Consider the following 23,938-nt stretch of genomic DNA (forward strand, 5'->3'; position numbering starts at 1 on the left):
AATCTCCAAAATTTATAAACACCTTCTACAGCTCCATACTAAAAAAAAAAACACAACCCCCTCAAAAAATGGGCAGAAGATCTAAACAGACAGTTCTTCAAAGAAGACATGCAGATGGCAAAAAAAACACATGAAAAGATGTTCAACATCACTCATTACTAGAGAAATGCAAATCAAAACCACTATGAATGGCCATCATCAAGAAGTTTACAAACAATCAGTGCTGGAGAGGGTGTGAAGAAAAAGGAACCCCATTACATTGTTGGTGGGAATGTAATTTGGTGCAACCACTGTGGAAAACAGTATGGAGATTCTTCAGAAAACTAAAAATAAAATGACCATTTGATTCAGAGAAATCCAGCATCTATTCAGAGAAAACCATGACTCGCAAAAAACATACGTACTCTAATATTCACTGCAGCACTATTTGCAATAACCAAGACATGGAAACAACCTAAATGTCCATCAACAGAGAAGTGGATCAAGAAGATGTGGTACATATACACAATGGAATATTACTCAGCCATTAAAAGGAACGAAAATACTGGCATTCTAAGCAACATGGATGGACTTAGAAATTATCATGCTAAGTGAAGTCAGTCATATAACGAGACACCAACATCAAATGCTTTCACTGACATGTAGAAGTAGACTGAACTTCTTTGCAGAACAGATGCTGACTCACAGGCTTTGAAAAACTTTTGGTCTCTGGAGGAGACAGTTTGGGGTTTGGAGGGATGCGCTGGGGTAGTGGGATGGAAGTCCTATAAAATTGGATTGTGATGATCATTGTACAACTATAAATGTAATAAATTCATTGAATAATAAAAAAAAAGAAAAAAGAAAAAATAGAAAAAAAAGAAAAAACTATGTGTGACATATATTAACTGGGTTAATCTTCATAACAACCTGAGGTAAGTATTATTACTATCTTCACTTTACAGATGTGGAAACTGAGGCACAAAGAGATTAAGTACCATTTCCAAAGTCACACAGCTAGTAAACTAGTATGTAACGCATTAACTAGTAAGTAAGGATATGCATCCAGGCAATAACTCAGAATCTGGCTCATAAGTACTAAGCAATAATGCTTCTCGATCTTCCCTATTAAACTCAATATTAATTATGAACCTTATATAATTACTTGCTGCTTTATTTTTAAAATAGTAACTATTGTTTATACACAGTAATTGCTCAATGTTCACAGTACTAAAAGCTTTCATGGAAAATATCAAAATCCCTGTATCAGTAAATATCAGTTTTTCATAACAAAGTATAACAGTATTTTTAAAAATTTTATTGGAGTATAGTTGATTTAAATGTGTTAGTTGCAGGTGTACAGCAAAGTGAATCAGTTATACATATACATATATCCATTCTTTTCCGGATTTTTTTCCCATCTAGGTTATTAAAGAATATTGAGTATATTTCCCTGTGCTATATAGTAGGTCCTTATTAGTTATCTATTTCATATATAGTAGTGTGTACATGTTAATCCCAACCTGCTAATTTATCCCTCTCCTCCACATTTCCCCTTTGGTAACCATAAGTTTGATTTTTTTGTTTGTTTGTTTTTTGGATTTTTTTTTTTTGCATTCTGAATTCATTGTTTGTTGGTTGTTTTTCAAAAACAATATTTATTTTATTCTACTATAGTTGATTTACAATATTCTGACAATTTCTGCTGTACAGCAAAGTGACCCAGTCATATATATATATATATATATACACATACACATTCTTTTTGTCACATTATCCTCCGTCATGTTCCAAGTGACCAGATAAAGTTCCCTGTGCTATACAGTAGGATCTCATTGCTTATCGACCCCCCAATGTAATAGTTTGCATCTATTAACACCAAACTTCTGGTCCACTCCACTCCCTCCCCCACCTCCTTGGCAACCACAAGTCTGTTCTCCAATGTGAGTCTGTTTCCGTTTTGTAAATGAGTTCCTTTATATCATTTTTATTAGATTCCACATAAAAGTGGTAACATATGACATCTGTATAAGAGTATTAAATTTTATTATATATTTATTGAAAAAATTTAACTGAAATTAAGGGCAGTTAAGTTAAAGTTATGATGGCCATGTAATTTGTTATCCAAACTGGGACACCTGAGAGACAAAGGCATAAACCAGGGCTGTGCCAAGAAAACTGTGATGTATGGTCAACCTTGTTAAAAAGCAAAAAGGATATAATTTCTGTGGTAAAATTCAGCTAAGTTATATAAGATTGAGATTGTCAATTTATATTTGGAGACAAAGATTGATTTTCAAAAGCAAAGTGTATTCTCCTTAAATGAAAATGAAAATGCAGTAAATGTGACTATATCCTAAATGCTTACAAAACATTATAATTATTGTTTTTGCAAAGACGTGAAAAGAATGTTGATTAGTTTATGATATCAAATGGCTTCATAGAAGAAGTATCAACATTTTGCTACTTTCTTTTAAGGAACTTGAAGTAGTTTTAATAGGACTTATTTTATTTCTTTTTAACCTCCTTCAAAAATAAGCAGCAAGGTATCCTTGACAGAATGACAAGAAAATGGGTGACAAATGAAAGGGCAAAAGTGTTATTATCTTAGGTAACATTCACTGAATTTTCTTGATAGCTAAGAGGAAAAAGAGTTCACCCACGGTTCACAGAAATCTGTCGCTTCCATATGAATAATTTTCCATTTATTTCAAAGTAGATATAGTAGTGCTGGCCAGTTTTTTAAAAAAGAATGACCCCTTATATATAATCAGCTGGATATTTATATAATCTAATTGGTAGAGAGCCATTACAAATTAAATGATTAACTTATAACCTAGACTCAAAGATTTCTTATTTTTTATACGCATTTCCAGTAAAACTCAGTAAAACTCCAAATTCTTTGAACTAATAAAGGAGAAAAGCAACTTCCCTATTCTCACAGTACTCAGGTGGCAAATTCATTAAGTTTAAAAACTATTGATTGATAATTCATCACTTCTATTTCAATTTTAATCATGTGACTGAGATAAATCATGTTTTTCATTGCAGTTATTACTAACTATACTGCAAGCAGTTTAATTTGGTCAAATGTGTTAGAATTCTTACTTCCTCAGTATAAAAGACTGAGTTCCATACATACTTAAGTAACACTTTCTGCATTCATTACAGGTAACAACAAATAATCATCCCCCACAATAAAACTAAGAGTAAAATTCTAATGGCTAAATTTGCTGGGGAACCTTTCTAGCTTTGTTTATACATTGTAGTCTTTCTCTAGTATAATTTGACACAAGACATATGAAATTTATAGTACTAGAACTTCTAGAAGGATTCCAATATAGTATTTTAACTGTAAAGCTGCTTTGTGATATAGATTATGTAATGGGTAAGAAGCTTCAGTTTATCTAAATTCCATATTGTAGAAAAGAAGTGGTTGAACAAGAACACATTTTCTTTCATCCTTCTATTATTAAAGGGTTATAGATCTCTTTATTCTCCATTCCATCCACATAAGCCAAGCTAATAAAGCCTTTCCTCCTCTGGAAAGTCTTCTCTAATATGTGGTAGACTGAAAAGAGTACTGGACTTGAAAATCAGTTCCAGCGATGTCACTCAGTTAGTGACCATGGACAATATAAATTTTACACACCTTGGTTTATCTATCTGCAAAATGATGGACCAGAGCCCATCTAGCTCTAGAAATATATGACTTGTAAATACATGAGCAAAAGACTTCATTTAAAAGCAACTTTAAGCCAAAATGGAAAAGAAATATTTACATAAAACCTAATATCTTATTTTAAATTTATAGCCATTAATAATAGGAAAATATTTACTTTTATATATTGGACAAAAAAAGCTTATGATAAATTAACAATGCAAGGTATATTTGAAGAGAAAACAGCTTGTGAAAAGATATTAATAATAAAATAAGTATTTATTATGGTAGGTGTGATAAGAAATGCAAAAATGAATATGACATTTAAAGCTTTCTGAGTGGGCAAAATAAAAATGTATACAAATGAACACAGGAGTTCCCTTCATGGCTCAGAAGTTACGAACCCAACTAGGATCCATGAGGATGCAGGTTTGATCTCTGGCCTCGCTCGGTGGGTTAAGGATCTGGCGTTGCCATGAGCTGTGGTGTAGGTCACAGATGCAGTCAGATCCTGCATTATTGTGGCTGTGGTGTAGTCTGGCAGCTGCAGCTGTGATTCTACCCTTAGCCTGGGAACTTCCATATGCCTCGGGTGCAGCCCTAAAAGGCAAAAAAAAAAAAAAAAAAAAAAAAAAAGTATACAAAGGAATATATAACCAGGGATAACATGATTAAATACTCATACTCTAAGAAAGTATATACAATGCAGTAATAGGAACACAGTTGAGGAAAAGTACAAGTTGATCTTTTTAAAGGAGGCAAGGGAAGAAGCCATAAGGACATGGGTTTGAACTCTGGCCTTGCTCAGTAGGTTAAGGATCCACCATTGCCGTGAGCTGTGGTGTATGTCATAGACGTGGCTAGGATCCCGTGTTGCTGTTTCTCTGTTGTAGGGTGGCAGCTACAATTCTGATTCGACGCCTAGCCTGGGAACTTCCACATGCCGCAGGTGCAACCCTAAAAAGACAAAAAAAGAAAAAAAAATACGTTAACATTATAAAACTTGCCTACTTAATCACTAGTTAACGTCTGTGCTAAAGAAGAAATGATGTGTAAGAACACACTAAATGCAGTAACCAACTTCAGTTGGCTTTGTATATTTTTCCTCAGTATGTTTACATTTTTAGTTTTGGTTAATACTGAAACTAGTTTATATTCCCTGATCACATATGAACTGATGAGAGAGGAATGTTTCCCAGAAGCATGGCAGGAAAAAAACACCTTTGTCTTCTTCAATCCATGCATACACGTGAGTTGACTTAAGAACAAACACTATGATTTGAAAATGAATACTGACATAAAACACCATCAGATACTCTGCAAATGCAGACTAGGCTATAACTTAAATATTTCCTCAATTAATACAAATATAACAAAACAAATTTATAATTTATACCTTTGCTCCATCTGAAATACTGTCCCAGTTTCCACCACTCAAAGAAAACTTTCCATTGCCTATACGCAGCAGTATCTCTTCAGGAGTATCATTAGGGCCATTAGCAAATGGAGTGTAACTATTAAAAAAAATATTTTAATAAATAGGAAGGCATAACATATCTATTAAATCTAAATGAAAGTGGTGCATATAGAATTACATGCATATATTTACTATAGCAAATTTAGAATATTGCCTAAAATTTTCCTTTACTCTTCATATCAAATTTCACATCTCAATAAACTTAATTCCAATGAATCATTAAACTAAATAGAGAATCTTGCCTACATCAATAGCTTTTTTGGCCTTTAATCAGTTAATCAATGGAAAATAAAATAAGGTTAGCTTTTTATATAAAACTAAGTCTGAAAATCAGACCAGAATAAAACATGCAAATTTTGTACTCTCACAAGCATAAGTTAGCAAACCAAATATGTATAGTATAAAGAAAGTGTTAATTTTACATATTCATAATATATTTACTGCATTGACACCTTATCAATATTATCAATGAAAATAAGTTAATATTTTAATGTCTATGAAAAATTGGTTAAATATTTATATCAGTACTGGAGTTCCCACTGTGGCACAGTGGAAATGAATCTGACTAGGAACCACGAGGTTGCAGATTCAATCCCTGGCCTTGCTCAGTGGGTTAAGGATCCAGCGTTGCCGTGAGCTGTGGTGTAGGTCGCAGACGTAGCTTGGATCTGGCGTTGCTGTGGCTGTGGTGTAGGCTGGCAGCTATAGCTCCGATTAGACCCCTAGCCTGGGAACCTCCATATGCCATGGGTGTGGCCCTCAAAAGGCAAAAGACCAAAAAAAAAAAAAAAGACTTATAAGGAAGAGATCTTAATATGATAATATGATGTTAATTCTCTCATATAACAACATTTAATATACATACACACACACAATGTCTTGTTTCATCATGAAATAAATATTTGAAAGCAGCAATCTAGAAATAGTATCTCATTAAAACTAATACTTCTTATTGCTGTTCATACGCAAACTTTAGCTACTCTTCAGCACTTGCTGTGGTCCGTAACTAAATATTTTGCATAGATCTAAAAGTATGTGAAATATGTGACCATATGTGATTATCACCAACCAAATAATTTAGGGTCACCATTTTCATAACATATTTATAAAGCTCCTGCTATGTCAAGCCTATTTAATTATACCAAATGCCTTCTTCAAAGTCACAACTAAGTACATTACAATTCTTCAAATTCCATTCTGTATATTAGATTTTGTTAAACCAAGCCTTTTTCCACAACCATAAATTTTGACTCCCAAATAAAAGTACCATCCACCATTAGGAGTACAACAGCACTTGTATTATTTATAAATTAACAATATTAACATAACCCAATGGTTACTGTTTTTAGTATTTCTTATCCTTTTAAGAGAAGGCAATACATTTCTGTAGTTTAGTATTCTGTAACTATTTTATTTAGATTAGTTATAAAGCTCAAGCGTATTAAATCTCTATTGCCAAAAGAACCAAAATTCAAGTACTTAAAAAAAATGACATCATTAACAAATTCAGTGGGTAAGCACCTGTTGAACCATGAAATTATTTTATGCTCAAGTAAACATTTTCAAAAAGTAATGAACTCAAATGTAAAATATCAAAATAAAAATATATGCTTTATTTGAAAAAGTTTTAGTTCCAGTTGAACAATCTTTAAATTATATATCTGAATAATGCCTCATTAAACACCTACTATATGTTTTTATAATTGTATAAGTAAACAACATATAATATTTTGAAATGTTGCTAACATTTTCCTTAAGGTTATTTTTATTTGTCCTCTTTCTAGATGAAAATATACAGATGAAATTCAAATAATGATGTGAATTAATTGGAGTGCATAAATTTCTTACCCAGCCAACATTGTATAAAAAAGGACTCCAAGACTCCAAATATCACAAGCAGCATCATAGCCTTGCTGCATAAGAACCTGAGAAAGAAATACTCATTATCTGGTACTACTCAGTATAAACTATGTTTTCTTATCTAAAAGAAAGTCGTGATTCTAGTAATCTCACAAATATTCAGAATTTTAAAAATTAATTTTAATCTTTAAAAAACAGATTCACTTAATATCAAAGGCAAAGTCTTCTGCAACAAACAAACATTCAGTAAGTGGCAAATAATAATAATGTGATTAAGCAACATAGGTGATACAGGAAACAATCTTAAGATATGATCCCTGACCTCAATGAGCTTTCACTGCTCTTAGGAAAATCAGACACAGACATCAAAATTTAAAAGAAAGAGTTTCCGTTGAGGCTCAGTGGGTTAAGAACCCGATGTATTCTCCATGAGGATGTAGGTTCCATCCCTGTCCCCACTCAGTGGGTTAAGGGGTGTTGCCACAAGCTGCAGTGTGGGTTGCAGATGTGGCTTGGATCCAGTGTTTTACTGAAATAAGAGTTTTAACTAAGGAACAACCCTGCCTTGGCTAAACCTCATACCACCCTTCTTGTAATAATGTAGCAACTACACCCTATGCCCAAGCCAGCAGCCCTGCTAATCATGTTCCCAGCATTGCTTATCAGTTCCGTTTCTGTAACCTTGCTTGCTCAATTTCTTAGGGAGGAACACTGTCTGCTTGGGGAAGGGGGGAGATCAGGGATGCTTACATGGGAAAATCAAGACCTTGTAACGTATAAAAAAGTTGCTGAGAACAAAGACCTGATGCTCAGACTCTGGAGGTGACTCCTCTGAGCTCGTACCAGTGCTGAATAAACCCTGCTTTTCCATATCTCTGAGTGCCGTTTGTCTCCTTCCGCTGCCATGGTTTTTGCGGGTTCCACAACAGTACAGGCTGTGGCATAACTGCAGCTCTGATTGGAACCCTAGCTTGAGAATTTACATATGCTGCAGGTGCAGCCATAAAAAGAAAAATAAAATATTAAAATAATATGTACAGAGTACTTAATATATTTTACAACAGTATTATCTTTTAACCCTGACACTGACTCTATGAGATATTATTTCCATCTTGAAGATGAGGCAACTGAGGCAAATGTTAAATAATTTGCCCAATAACACAAAACTAGAGAGTGGTGAAGCAGGCATTCACACTTTTAATATCTATGATAGTTGCCTCCCTATTACACAAGATGGTAAGATAGTATATAATCCTATGAAAGCAAGATGAATTTATATTTTACATATGAGGCTCATGTCTTTAAAAGATTAGTATATGTTTGGATCACGAACACATTTGATAAATTCTGGTTTTATTAATTTTCATACAATAACTTCTGTAGTTTTTTTTCTCTTGGGGATAGTATTAATAAAACTCAAATAATATATTTATTATATATTCATATGAGCTTTCTCTGTGAAGTTAATAGTTTGTTAGAAAAATAAAGAGATGAAATAAGGCCTTTTTTTACTTCAAAAAACAAGCCCACTGCTAAAGCCTTTAGATAGGCACAATATAGAAACATTATTAATGAATTAATACTGTGGATTGCATAAACATAAGCGTGGACATTTCATTTATAAAAGGCTGAAAGTATTAATGTTTGGCTTTGACAATGACCAGACACAAAAATAAGTATCTAACTTAAAATTCAAGATATATATATTTTTCATAGGTAAGTATATTTATAAGAACACACATTATCTGTAAACTTGAGGTGAAGAGGCTGTATTATACTTATATAACTGGCTTATGTAATTAATGCAAGTGGAGACTACAAAGGCCCTAATAAGTAATGACGCAGAACTAAACAATTCACATCACAGTAAACCTAACTTGGCATCCTCTAGTAAAACATAAACCTCTCCTGATTTTTTACCCCATCTCTTTTCTTTTCTCATCACTTCTTTACAGTTCTAGGCATCGGCATGTTTTCCCGGGTTCCTTTAGGACAGTATTTTTAAAGCTTCCCAGATGATCCAATACACAGCCCAGGTTAAGGCTGTGTAGGAACCAGTTGGACAGGGAAGGGTTAATCAGTGAGTCAGCTATGGGTATTTCATATTTCTGTATTCTTCAGAGTTAATGAGAAGAAAGGCACTGGAAGTATCATATTGCTTAATCTACTTAGGGCCAACCATGAACAACTTGTTTTAGATCTACCACACACTCACACCCATTTTGTATGAGTTAAGAAGAGGCAGTCTACTTTTGTTCTAGTGCGGGTCTCAATATCCTATATATAGCCATAAAAGAAACAGCATGGTGGCAGGACGAATGAAAGAGTACAGTGTAGAAGGTGTGTTTCATACCTTCTTACTTGTACCAAGTTAAATACAAAGAAGACAGAAGTCAGAATTAAAGTAGTTAATGACATTATCTTCTGTCTCATTTGGCTTTCCAAATCATCAAAATGTAACATAGATGGAGATTCTCATACCCTTTGCTCTAAAGTTCAAATTAATTTATATTTGGAGCAAAATCTATGACAGCCCAAGCCAGAGCAAAGCAAGGTTATTTCACATTTACTTTTTTAAGGAGTTGCAGGCACAGCATCCATCCAATTATTGTAAATTCCCTTAATTCAAGATCATTCTTGGACCTTAGCAGGCATTAAATGTCAGTTGAATAATATGACAGATTTTCTTTTATAAAAGAACAAAATATTTTTGGAGATATATTAATTTTGTGACATAGGTATAGTAGGAAAACACATCTATTAAGTAAACAAGCCTTAAGAAGGTGACCAAATTGATGCATACCAAAAAAATGAATGAATATTCCTTACTTACTCTTCAGCTAAAGTTGCATTGCTAATTAGTTTCTCTATTGGCAAATAAGGGTTCTTTATGCACTGTGATGAAATAATGAATTTATACCCTCATAAATGCTATTATTTATTCAAATATCTGATGGATTCTTGAACCTTTCTGATTCTAGTTTAAAAGATAATGCATTTCATACACTTCATTAAAAATTTTTGAAAGGGTCTAAGATGGTTGAAACAAAACTTAACCCAAACACCACTGTATTTCATTCATAACAATTTACAAATATTCACTGATTGCTAGCAGAGGTTTCAGAACTTGATAATAAAACTTTTCAAAGTATTTTGAGAATATAAATACTAGCCTAGCCAAAGGTAGTTCAGACACTAGAGGCATTAGTTATGAAGAAGTGGTCTCCCCATGCCCACCTGAAAACCTTTGCTACTACAATGGTGAGAGTGCCTTACTACAATGGAAGTCTGTTAAGATAAAAAGCATCAGTGGGCTGTATTCTATGCTGCAGATTTGCACTCATTTGAAAATGCTGACATAGACATTAATCTAAAAGTGTTTACCTAACCATTAACCTAAACACAGACATACTCTATATTTTTCATCTTAATATCTGTTTTTACGATGTTCATCTGGGACACATTCACTCTCAACCTTTTCCAGTGAGAAATTTTCATCATACCAAGGGGTCCAGGTCCACAAGATTGAGTCAATATTAAGATATCAGCCATTAAAATAGTTATTCTATACTCTTCTGTTATGTCTATTGCATAAATATATTAGAATATTTATGACTATGTATCCTATATTTAATGGAAGAGCCTTAATCTCAAATATTCTATCTTCTTATCCTATAAAACCATTGAAATGACCTAAGAAAGTTAATTTTTTAATGTCTAAGTTATTTTACACCTGGGGTCAGTATAATTACCTCTTCTTGGATCATGCATGCATCCCAAGTTCTGTTTTGGAAAATACAGTTTCTATATATTTTAATGTGATAAAAAAATATACATTCACTATTCTATGAATATAATTAAAATATAGCTTAAGTACGTTCTCTGGATATGTATATCATTTCTCATAGGGCAAATTTTATCACAAAAACCTTGTAAAGGAGGTGTTATGCTTCTTCCTCAATATTAACATCTTAAGGGAAGATTTAATAACTTTTAACATTGGAATTTCTCATTATTAGAATGTTATTTTCCTATTTGTTATGTGTCTAGTTTCATAATTAGAAATTATTTTCTAATGGCTACATTACATACATATTTATTTATATTTAAATATAGGAAATATGTTGTATCTTATATCTGATATGCAATATTATCCAGAAAGGGCTAGTATTTAATATAAAAAAATTTTAAAAATCATGCACTTGAGATAGGAATTCATCCTCAAATTATTTTATTCTTCTGACTTGGCCAATTCAATTTTTCAAACCTGAGAATTTTGAGTATTTTCACTTCTGTCAAACATATAACATATGAGTTAGTGTTATAAGATGTAAGAACAGTTCTTGACTTAAAAACAAAACTTATAAAGAATCTATATGGCCAAATGTCATTCCTGATTTATTTTTTTTACCAACCATACTTTCACTGCTGTGGGAGCTGCTAATGTCAAGCTCCCATCCCCATTATCAGAACTGACAGATTGCTAGAGCTGGCCAAGTGTGAAATGTGCGTCCCTTGACTTCCTCAGCCTCATCTTTCCTGACTTTTCTCTAAGATCTACATATGACAGTTATTTGCCAAGAAAAACCCCACTTGATTATAAAAACCCCTGTGAAACTATTCTCCAGAAAATAGATCTTAAAGACAATTGGGAATGGCATTACCCATGTTACATATAATGCCAAATAATATATAAATCACCTGATGTTCGGCACAAGTGAAAATATCTGAAAATCTACATTCAGTGAATGCTGGGTCTTAAAAAGTTTATTTAAGTATTTTAAGTCTCAGTTTCCTCATTTGGAATATTTAATATGTTGAAGGTGGGGTTATCTCTACTCTCTTCCCAGTTCTAAAAAGGTATGATTCTGGAGTTCCCATTGTGGCTCAGCAGACTAAAATCTGACTAGTATCCATGAGAATGTGGGTTCAATCCCCAGCCTCGCTCAGTGGGTTAAAGGATCCAGTGTTACCATAAGCTGTGATTAGGCTAGCAGCTGCAGCTCTGATTTGACCCCTAGCCTGGGACCTTCCATATATAGTGGGTGCACCCCTAAAAAGAAAAAAAAAAAGAAAAAGGAAAAAAGGTATGATTCGGAAACGAGTATATAACCCCAAAGAATAGAAGAGTCTGATTATTACATGCAGGTTGGTTTCAGATGCTAGTTACTAGTCTGAATATTTATATCGGGAGTTATCAGAATTCAAAAACAATTTAAAGAGCTTTATCTGCCTCCTGCAACATATAACTGATATGACATATATTCAAATAAAGGAAAATAATGAAAGGCAAATACTGAAGTTTTAAAGAATACCTCAGGTGCTACAAAGTTTGCAGTGTAGCATGGAGTTAGGAGAAGTCCATTTTCTCCTCGAAGTTGTTTTGCAAACCCAAAATCACAGATCTTAATGGAGTCTGCATTGGCTGATTCATCCATGTATAAAATATTACTAGGTTTAAGATCACGATGAACAACCTTGAACATAAAAGGGAAAAAAAGCATTACATTTCTATACCTAACTAAATATCTGTTAAATACATGACAAATTAATATGTTTCCAGGAAAAGGAAATGTATCAATCATAAAATTTTGAAAATGATACTTTCTTCAACCTTGATAGCCTTGAAAACTTGAAGTTTACAGAGGCAATTACCTCTATCAGATAGATATGCTAGTTTTTATTCAAGCCACCACTTTTGTTAACCATTCCCAATCTCAAAGTATAAAATCTCAATTTCCAGTTTAATTTGTAGATACAATACGCTAAGACTCTACCCAACAACACCTTCCCTATGGTAAACAGTTCTAAAACCTGAGTATAAAAATCAACTACCTTGAAAGTACTGCAGAATGAACAAAAGGAAACAAGACTATGGGGAGTATATACTTAGCTGAAGGAGGGAGCTATATATGAATAGGTTCCCCTACCTGTGGGTTTTAGCCTTGAACTAAGTGCAGTCCCTATGGCACACAGCAGTGGTGAGGACTGGCTTTTCCATGAAAAGCCCTCTGTCTTACTAGTATGGAGGACTAGAAATGAAATTCTGGGAAATCATGAATGCTGAGAGTAGGAATACTGTAAGAGAAAGAGCCAGAACTGATCTCTGAATCAAAAAGGGATTAATCTACAAAGTATGCAAACATCTCATACAGCTTTATATCAAAAAATAAACCCAATCAATAAATGGCCAGAAGATCTGAATAGAAATTTATCTAAAGAAGACATACAGATAGCCAAAAAACACATGAAAAGATGCTCAACATCACTAATTATTAGAGAAATGGAAATCAAAACTGCAATGAGATATCACCTCATACCAGTCAGAATGGCCATCATACAAATGTCTATGAACAGGACTTCCCTGGTGGCTTAGAGGGTTAAGGATCTAGCATTGTCATTGTTGTGTCTCAGGTTCAATCCCTGTCCCAGGAACTTCTACATGCCATGGGCACAGCCTCAAAAAAGTCTACAAACAATAAATGTGGAGAAAAGGGAACACTTCTATACCATTGGTGGGAATGTACATTGGTGCAACCACTATGGAAAACAGTATGGAGCTTCCTTGAAAAAACTAAATATAGAACTACCATATGATCCAGCAATCCCACTCCTGGGCATAGACCTGGAGAAAATCATAATTTGAAAAGACACATGTATCCCACTGCAGCACTATTACAATAGCCAAAACATGGAAGCAACCTAAATGTCCATTGACAGAAGAATGGATAAAGAGGAAGTGGTACATATATACAATGGAATATTACTCAGCAATAAAAAAGAACAAAGTAATGCCATTTGAAGCAACCTTAGACTAAGTGAAGTAAGTCAGAGAAAGACATACGAGATTACTAACATGTGGAATCCAATAAAAAAGATGCAAAGGAACTTATTCACAAAATATAAAGAGATTCAAAGATTTTTAAACCAAACTTATGGTTACAAAGGGGAAACACTGTTGGAGGTTAGGATTAACATATACATACTACTATAGTCAAAAGTGGTAACAAGGAACTACTGTATAGCACAGGGAATTCAATTCTATACTCTGATAGACTACATAGGGAAAGAATCTGAAAAAGAATGGACACACATATGTATACATATACATGGATGGATATGTATATGTGCGTGTGTGTGTGTGTGTGTGTGTGTGTGTGTATGTATAACTGATTCACTTTGCTGTGCAGCTGAAACTAACACAACATTGCAGTCAACCATACTCCAATAACATTTATTTTAAAAAAATGTGTAGAGAAGGCTCAAAGCAGTTCATAAAGCCAAAAGATATAAATAGACACTGTAACTGCTGCCCCAAAAGCAGTTTTCAGTACAAACCCTGCTAAGGAAATTACACACTAAAACAGAACAAAAATAATCATTGGAGAAAAATAACAGAATAAAACAAATCCCCACAAGTTTATATTCAAAGGTGCAGTACACAATCCAAAATTATCTGATATACAAAGAACCAAAATAAAAATGGAACACAGGTGTTTTCTTTGTGGCTCAGAGGGTTAAGGACCCAATGTTGTCTCTGTGAGGATGTTGGTTTGATTCCTGGCCTGGATCAGTGGATTAAGAATACTGGGTTGCCACAAGCTGATGCATAGGCCACAGATGTGGCTTGGATCCGGTGCAGACGTGGCTGTGGCGTAACCTGCAGTTGCAGCTCCAAATCAACCCATGACCTGGTAACTTTCATATGTTGGAAGTGCAGTCATAAAAAGAAAACAAAATGGATAACAGTTTTAAGAAAAAAGAAAATTAATTCCAACTCCAAGAAAACCATATTGGACCTAACGCCAAAGATTTTAAAATGGATATTATTATATGTAACATGATAGATATGCTAACTAATGTTAAGGTAATAATCATATTGTGTATATAAAAGCCTTGAGCCAACACATTGTATAATTTTAACATACACAATGTTATATGTCAATTATATCTCAACAAAAATGTATTGTTTAAAGTAATAAGACTAAACAATGAAATCTTAGAAAAGGAATACAAAAATACAATACCTTTTAAAATTACACCCCCAAAAATCAAATGCCTGGAAATACACCTGAAAAAGGAGGCAAAGGACTTATATGCCAAGAACTATAAAACTTTAATCAAGGAAATTAAAGAAGATGTAAAGAAGTGGAAAGATATACCATGCTCCTGGGTTGGAAAAATTAATATTGTAAAAATCACCATACCACCCAAAGCAATCTACAGATTCAATGCAATACCTATCAAATGACCCATGACATTTTTAACAGAACTAGAACAAACTATCCAAAACTTATATGGAACCATAAAAGACCCAAAATTGCCAAAGCACTTCTGAGGAACAAAAACCAAGCAGATGGCATAACTCTCCCAGAATTCAGGCAATATTTCAAAGCCACAGTCATCAAGACAATGTGGTACTGGTACCAAAACGGACATACAGACAAGTGGAACAGAGTAGAGAACCCAGAAATAAACCCAGACAACCATGGTCAATTAATCTTTGACAAAGGAGGCGAGAACATAAAATGGGGAAAGGACAATCTTTTCAGCAAGCATTGCTGGGAAACCTGGACAGCTGCATGCAAATCAATGAAACTAGAACACACCCTCACACCATGCACCAAAATAAACTCAAAATGGCTGAAAGACTTAAATATAAGACAAGACACCATCAAACCCCTGGAAGAGAATATAGGCAAAAATATTCTCTGACATCAACCTTACAAATGTTTTCTCAGGTCAGTCTCCAAAAATAACAGAAATAAAAGCAAAAATAAACCAATGGGACCTCATCAAACTGACAAGTTTTGCACAGCAAAGGAAAAAAAAAGACAACTTATAGTATGGGAGAAAATAATTTCAAAAGATACAACTGACAAGGGCTTAATCTCTGAAATATACAAGCAACTTCTACAACTCAACAGCAAAAAAGCCAATCACCCAATGGAAAAATGGGCAAAAGACCTGAATAGACATTTCTCCAAGAAAGATATACAGATGGCCAGCAAACACCTGAAAAAACGCTCAACATCACTGATTATTAGAGACATGCAAATCAAAACTACCATGAGGTACCATCTCACACCAGTCAGAATGGCCTTCATTATAACATCCACAATTAACAAATGCTGGAGGGGGTGTGGAGAAAAGGGAACCCTCCTGCACTCTTAGTGGGAATGTAAGCTGGTACAACCATTACGGAGATCAGTATGGAGCTACCTTAGAAAACTATGCATAGAAATACCATATAACCCAGAAATCCCACTCTTGGGCATAAATCGGGACAAAACTTTCCTTAAAAAAAAACATATGCACCTGCATGTTCATTGCAGCACTATTCACAATAACCAAGACATGGAAACAACCCAAATGTCCATTAACAGATGACTGGATTAGGAAGATGTGGTATATATACACAATGGAATACTATTCAGCCATAGAAAGAATGAAATAATGCCATTTGCAGCCACATGGATGGAACTAGAGATTCTCATCCTGAGTGAAGTAAGTCAGAAAGAGACAAATACCATATGATATCGCTTATATCTGGAATCTAATACATGGCACAAGTGAGTCTTTCCACAGAAAAGAAAATCATGGACATGCAGAACAGACTTGTGGTTGCCAAGGGGGATGAGGTGGGAGTGTGGTGGATTGGGAGTTTGGGGTTAATAGATGCAGACTATTGCCCTAGGAATGGATTAGCGATGAGATCCTGCTGTGTAGCAATGTCTAGTCACTTTTGCTGGAGCATGGTAATGTGAGAAATAGAATGTGTACATGTATGTGTAACTGGGTCACCATGCTGTATAGTAGAAAGAAAAATTGTATTGGAGAAATAACAATTAAAAACATAAAATTAAATAAAGAAGTAAATAAATTTTACTGAAAAAAAATTTTAAAAATGAAGTGGCTATTACAACCGTTGTCAATGAGGTAAAACAAAACATACATTCAATGCATGAAACTCTTGGCAGAAAAACAGAAACAATAAATAAGAACCAAGTTAAATGCCAGAAATGGAAAATATTCTAAAATTCTGTATGTAATGATTTTCCTACTGATAATAACCACTTCATTTAATCTAATTCTATCTTTAATCAGCATCTTTCTACATTGAATGCTCTTTAAAGACACAGATCAAGTTTAAACTCATAGTTGAATATACAACACATTTTAAAATGTCTGGTATGTAGAAATGCTCATTACATGTCTATTTTTAATTTACTTAATTGATGTATTATTTTACTTATAAATAAACTAAAGAAAAGATCTTTATCATTTTCATCTCAAAAATTCTGGTTGTCCTTTATTTTAGAGTACTGATAAAGACAATCAAGGGATTGGATTATTATAAAACTACTCCTTTAGCATTATACAGTTTATATTTCAAAATGGTGAAATTGTACTCTCTTAAGCCACACTCAAACGTGAGTCCTGGCCTACTTTTCTTAATTATAAAATGGGCTCATGTAAATTTTCACCATCCCAAATCTGGGTTGTCAATTTTTTTATTGTTTATACTTAAGTGGATACATATTCACTATTACAACTGATTCAAACTTAAATTTTAAAATTATTCGTGACTGGTTTCCTTTTTTAACTACACATTTTATTAATATATAATAAAAATGATCTTTTTTTGGTAACTCAATTCATTTGCTTTCCTTATGAAGAGACAGGAAGCAAAATAACAGGACTGTTCCCCCACTGGAAATTTTAATATATTAATACTTCAAATGTTTAGAATCCATATTGTACACTATATTTGGGTGAGGTGTTGGAAGGAGTCAAGATATACAGTCCTCTTACCACCAGAACTTCATTTGTTATGTATAATGTAACTTGAATAACATTCAGAACATGTCCCTAAATAATTCTTTTACATTTCACCTTTAAGTTTTATTAGGTTTAATAATTTCAAAGTCAAGGTTAGATACATTTGTATAATTCAAACCACCTTTAAAACTAATATGCTATTAAATTAGGGCAAATAGGCAGAGTAAATATAATTATTAAGGTATTACTCAATTTCCTAAAACCTTTAACCTACACCATATCAGATTTTTATTAGGATATACTATATAAAAATATGATATAAAAAGCCCTATATATAAATTTATGAAGATATATGTCTCATAATTTAAAGGAAGAATATAATTACAACTTACTCCTTGACAATGAAGATAGTCAACTGTCTTAGTTATTATAAACAGTACATCACTAGCTTCTCGTTCTGAGAAACACTTTTGTTTGAGAATACGGTCAAGTAGTTCCCCTCCTTTCATCAAATCCGTAACAAGGTAAACATATCTGCCATCATCATAAACCTAAAAAAAAACATATTTTTAAAATGTTATTGTTTATCATTACAATTCTGAAATGTTTAAATTATATTTACTTTGCTTTTCTAATGAAACTTGAGTGTTAAAAAAGACATTATTCCTTTTAAAAAGACTATATTCCTTAATATAGTACAGGCCCTGTTTTTTTAATATTCTTCCTGTGGTCCATTATTTGACGTAGTGTCTTAAATTTGTTGAATTAAAATACTATATCAAGGAGAATAAATTAAAAATATATACACTTTTTTCAGGGCAAATGATACCTATATCTACACATATAAACATATATGTGTATACATATATCTATGTATATGTATATCATATATATATACACATATATTTACATAATATATAAACTACTGTTTAAGGATTACTCAAAATGAATATCATACTATCTAAAACAAACTGATCAAGGTGATGGTTATTTGTCTGCCATCTCTAAAAAGAAAAGAGCATTATTTTCTTAATATGAAAAGTTAGCATTCAGTAACATTTATTAATTTGAGTTATATGCTCATTTTACAAAACTACAGACTAATACTATTTAACCCAAGCTACAATTCATAATTCTACAGCCAAGTGCCACACAATCAAGAAAGTAAAATCTCCCAGAATTTGGCAGATTCCCAGTCTCTTATATCTTACATATTTACAGTACTAGAGGATAATAAACAGTGCTGGTGGTAATGTTAACTAATTAACCAGCTAGAATATATTCAAGTAATCAGAACACTCTCATTTACCAAACATCATAGTTCCTTTTTGATGTTTTATAAGAAAGGCAGGAGTATAGTATCACAGGGGAAAAAAAGAAGAATTGAAGTGGCAAATTTAAGAGTCTTAAGATTTTGCGGCATGAAAGTAAATATTCTATGGACATAAAAAATTTCAATAAGGAAATAATGTGCCAATTCATAACTTAATTAACTTAGCTGATACATAGATTTTTAAATACCTACATCCTTTAAAGTGATAATGTTGGGGTGTTGTCCATAGTGCATCAAAATTTCAATTTCTTCTGAGGGGTCTCTCTTACTTTTGTCAATGATCTAAGAAATAAGATAAGAAAAATCTCAGAGGAAAATTATTTTCTTTATCTAAATATTAATGACATATTTTCAACTTGGTTATATTTTCAAGCAAATGATAAAACTCAAGAGTGATGCTTGCCCCATGTTATTTAAACACTTAAAAATTTCCTATAAGTGAAACTAAATAAAAAACACAGAACACTTTCTTTAACGTTATATTCCATTTACCTGAAACCATACTGATACTATGATCCAAATGAGATAGTAACTGGCGCAATTGCATTGTTCAAACTTAACATACTGCATTAACATAAAATTATTCAAAAGTAAGGCATTCATGAAACACACTGTTCCTCCAAAATAAAGTCTTTTTTATGGAACAAAATAAACTCATGGGAAGAAATTCAAGATGAAAATATTGTCTTAAGAGATTTTCTTCATCATTTTATCTTTGCTTTCTCCACTTTTCCATTGAAAAATGTCTGTCAGTTAACCTGCAATTTAACTTACATATATAAAACAAACTAACAAAAAGTCAGGCTCAGAGACAATACCTTCACTGCAAATTCCATGCTGGTAGCACTATGTATGCATCGCTTGCAAACAGAATATGAGCCAACACCAATATCCTCTTTCAATTCATACATTTCACCAAATTGTGCAGCATTTCCATTTACCTGTTTTTGTTAAAAAGTAAAATACGAAAGAGAATGACATATTTTCACATTTTTATTTGCTCTCCTAAGTATACATTCTTCTTTTAAAAATGAAGAATAATTCTAGTTTTAACAGCATTTATAAATGGCTTACACAGATTTTGAGCTAATCCTAAACTGTAGTCTTTCTAGATCTCCAGAAGCCAATACAATAAATCAGCTAGCTAATACATCACAAAAAGAGGTTACATAAATACATAAATATAATTAAAGGTTACTACTGTCCCTTTTCCCCAAAACATATAGAAACACCTTTAATTCATTATTACACACAGAGATAAATGAAATTAAAAATCACTTTAAAATCTCTATAAATCCATTAGCAATAACTGAAGGAAATAATTATCCCTAATCTGAATAATCTGATTAAGTGGGATTTACCTGAACAATTGGTAATACATTTGTACTTGTGATAGGAGTGATTTTATATTCTTCTGCAATAGAAGTTGCAACAAAGCTGAATCCTTTGAAGAGCTGATGAGCATTAGCACTGGCTGGCAAACCAGGAGAATCTAATGTCCAAATAGTTACATTCAATTAGACCTATATAGAATTCTATGATATGAAATGTCAGCATCTCTTTGAATATAAAGGAAAACAATAAATGTTACCATCAGATATACTAGTATGCAAGCTCCACATGGACTGTAATTTTTTTAAATTTATTTTTTTCCCACTGTACAGCAAGGGGATCAAGTTATCCTTACATGTATACATTTTCCCCGCACCCTTGTTCTGTTGCAATATGAGTATCTAGACATAGTTCTCAATGCTACTCAGCAGTATCTCCTTGTAAATCTATTCTAAGTTGTGCCGATAAGCCCAAGCTCCTGATCCCTCCCACTCCCTCCAGGTGGCCACAAGTCTATTTTCCAAGTCCATGATTTTCTTTTCTGTGGAGATGTTCATTTGTGCTAGATATTAGATTCCAGTTATAAGTGATATCATATGGTATTTGGCTTTGTCTTTCTGACTCATTTCACTCAGTATGAGATTCTCTAGTTCCGTCCATATTGCTGCAAAAGACATTATGTCATTCTTTGTTATGGCTGAGTAGTATTCCATTGTGTATATATACCACATCTTCTTAATCCTGTAATTTTTTGTCTGTTCACTGCCGCATCCTCACTGCTTAGTACATAGAAGGTATTCAATATTTGTTGAACAAATGCATCAAACAGATACCAATAAAAGTAAACCTCATTAAATACTAAACTATAAGAGTCAAATTGATATATCTCATATCTTACCTACTTTCATTCTCTAACATGTCAAAAAAAACTTTTAAAATAAGAAAAAAAGAAAACGCACCCTTTGCTCTAGCCCTTGGTTCCCTAATAAATATTTCCCATGTAGAGCCTTTACTTGAAAGTTGTCCAAGCAATGCTGCATATACAATCCAAACTTCCATATAAGGCAAACCACCTTCTGCAAAATTATAATTCTTTCAGTTTTTACCTAAGAAGTTAATTTTTTTAATCATCTAACTGAATAAAAGCCCCAATGCTACACATAAACGTGAATTACCTTTAGGTGTTTTTGCAGTAAATTCAGGATCAAAACAAAAAGTATCATCTGGTTTTCCAGAAGCAGGTTTGAAAGGAGGATGAACTTCTCTTTTATATAATTTCTGGAAGAAATAACAGAATAATGCAAAAACATATTAATACTTTTAAAATTATTATACTTTGTAAGTGAAAGCAGAACATGATATTCACAGTCCTTAACAGAATACTCATAATTTCATTAAGTGAAATTTGAATAGGCATCAGGAATCTGTTAACCAAATTCTTAAATTCTAACCCGGTATCTCTCTAAATTTGCGGGATAATAAACAGAATCAAATGAGAACAAGAAACACAGCATCAATGCCACAAGCTGCATTCACAAGTAATAATACTGTTCAGTTTCAGATATCAAAAACTGACTTGAATTCTCAGTGGTAAAATAACTATACAGATTATATCACAATGTTACCATGCATAAATAGCTAATAACATTAAAGAATTTCAAAATTAATAGTCTATCTTCAAGAAGTATGTATTATATACCTATGTTTTTTCACATAAAAACATGCATTTTCTACAAATTCTTTTTATACAATTCAAAAATTTAAATTTGTCTTAAAAAAATCTATCTTCCGAAAATTTATCTTTTTGAAAGACATAAACTATCTTACAAAAATCTTTTTGGGGGAAATCTACTTTTTTAAAAAGCTCACAGTCCGACAGTGGAGGAAAATGAATAGAGGATTACTCTAATTTTAATTTATTTAAATATGTAAATATTCCACTTTTGATATTTAAATTAAGATACCACCTCACACCAGTCAGAATGGCCATCATTAATAAGTGCACAAATAACAAATGCTGGAGGAGGTGTGGAGAAAAGGGAAGCATCCTGCACTGCTAGTGGGAATGTCAGCTGGTACAATCACTATGAAGATCAGTATAGAGGTACCTTACAAAACTACACATAGAACTACCATATGATCCAGCAATCCCACTCTTGGGCATAAATCTGGACAAAACTTGCCTTAAAAAAGACACATGTCCCCACATGTTCATTGCAGCTCTATTCACATTAGCCAAAGACATGGAAACAACCCAAATGTCCATCAACAGGTGATTGGATTAAGAAGATGTGGTATATATACACAATGCAATACTACTCATTCATAAGAACAAAATAATGACATTTGCAGCAACAGGGATGGAACTAGAGACTCTCATCCTGAGTGAAGTAGTCAGAAAGAGAAAGACAAATACCATATGATAGCACTTATATCTGGAATCTAATATATGGCAAAAGTGAACCTTTCCACGGAAAAGAAAATCATGGACTTGGAGAATAGACTTGTGGTTGCCAAGGGGGAGGGGGAGGGGGAGAGGGAGGGAGTTGGGTGTTTAGGGAGCTTGGGGTTAATAGATACAGATACTGCCTTTGGAATGGATTAGCAATGAGATCCTGCTGTGTAGCACTGGGAACTATGTCTAGTCACTTATGATGGAGCATAATTTATGAAAATAGAATGTGTACATGTATGTGTAACTGGGTAATCATGCTGTACAGTATAAAATTGACAGAACACTCTAAACCAGCCATGATGGAAAAAAAATCATTATACATTAAAAAAGAGCAATAAATATAAACTGCTTAGATATAAAAATGATGGAAAAAATAATTTCCAGTTGTTTTAGTTTACGGAAGAGGAAGAGATGCATTAGAAAAAAAAATGACAAGGGAAAGAAAGGATACCGAAAGAGGGATGCACATAGATATGACAAAGGACAGACTCCTATGCAGTATGTCTATTGCGTGCCCTTTTAGGTTATTAATACTAATGGTTTATGTTATGTTGCAGTTTTACAACTATAAAAAATAAATCAAGTTCTGAAACTTGTTCTACAAGCCAGATGAAATAATAATTAGGTCAATGGATAATGGCTCTTTACCCCTTCCTTAGACATCAAAAGAGAAAATTTTTCTTTTAGAAACATTTTCAATACCAATACAGGAACTAAATAATCAAAAATGCTTACCTATGATGATTAATAGTACATAAAATACATAAAGCTGTGTTTTTTTAAGTGAGCTTTTCTAAGAAAAGCTCATTAGTCTGGGAGTTGCAATTCAATATATGACTTAGCAGAATTTCACAGTGTTTTTATTGCCATTTCCTCTCAAAATTTAGTGAAATACCTATACAAAGATATTCACTTCTTAACGAATTTAATTTGTTCTAACACATGACAAAGAACCATTTGAAGTAAAATAACATCTTAGATTCCACAGAATTAATTTTTTTCTATAAGAATCTGCCCTACCACTCATCCCTGTCTCCTTTCGCTTCCTCCCCCTCCATT

The 23,938-nt window shown here is 33.0% G+C and overlaps 1 protein-coding gene across 28 annotated transcripts in view; it reads right to left on the reverse strand.

Moving 5' to 3' along the window:
* The window catches only part of RPS6KA6 (ribosomal protein S6 kinase A6), a 206,716-nt gene that overhangs the window by 12,619 nt on the left and 170,159 nt on the right, over nt 1-23,938 (reverse strand). For all 28 annotated transcript variants that reach the window (XM_085008807.1, XM_085008827.1, XM_085008813.1 and 25 more), the window contains 8 exons: nt 21,600-21,702; nt 20,454-20,584; nt 19,911-20,033; nt 19,285-19,374; nt 18,152-18,310; nt 12,293-12,454; nt 6,966-7,042; nt 5,037-5,154 (listed from right to left, as the gene is read on the reverse strand). In XM_085008807.1, the coding sequence (XP_084864933.1) occupies nt 5,037-5,154; nt 6,966-7,042; nt 12,293-12,454; nt 18,152-18,310; nt 19,285-19,374; nt 19,911-20,033; nt 20,454-20,584; nt 21,600-21,702 (963 nt within the window). The remainder of the gene's footprint in view (nt 1-5,036; nt 5,155-6,965; nt 7,043-12,292; nt 12,455-18,151; nt 18,311-19,284; nt 19,375-19,910; nt 20,034-20,453; nt 20,585-21,599; nt 21,703-23,938) is intronic.

This window comes from Sus scrofa, chromosome X, assembly GCF_054392235.1.
Source record: "Sus scrofa isolate SSC_HxYL_T2T_F1_AM1 chromosome X, Sscrofa_HxYL_maternal_Yorkshire_Landrace_v2.0, whole genome shotgun sequence".
Classification (NCBI taxonomy): domain Eukaryota; kingdom Metazoa; phylum Chordata; class Mammalia; order Artiodactyla; family Suidae; genus Sus; species Sus scrofa.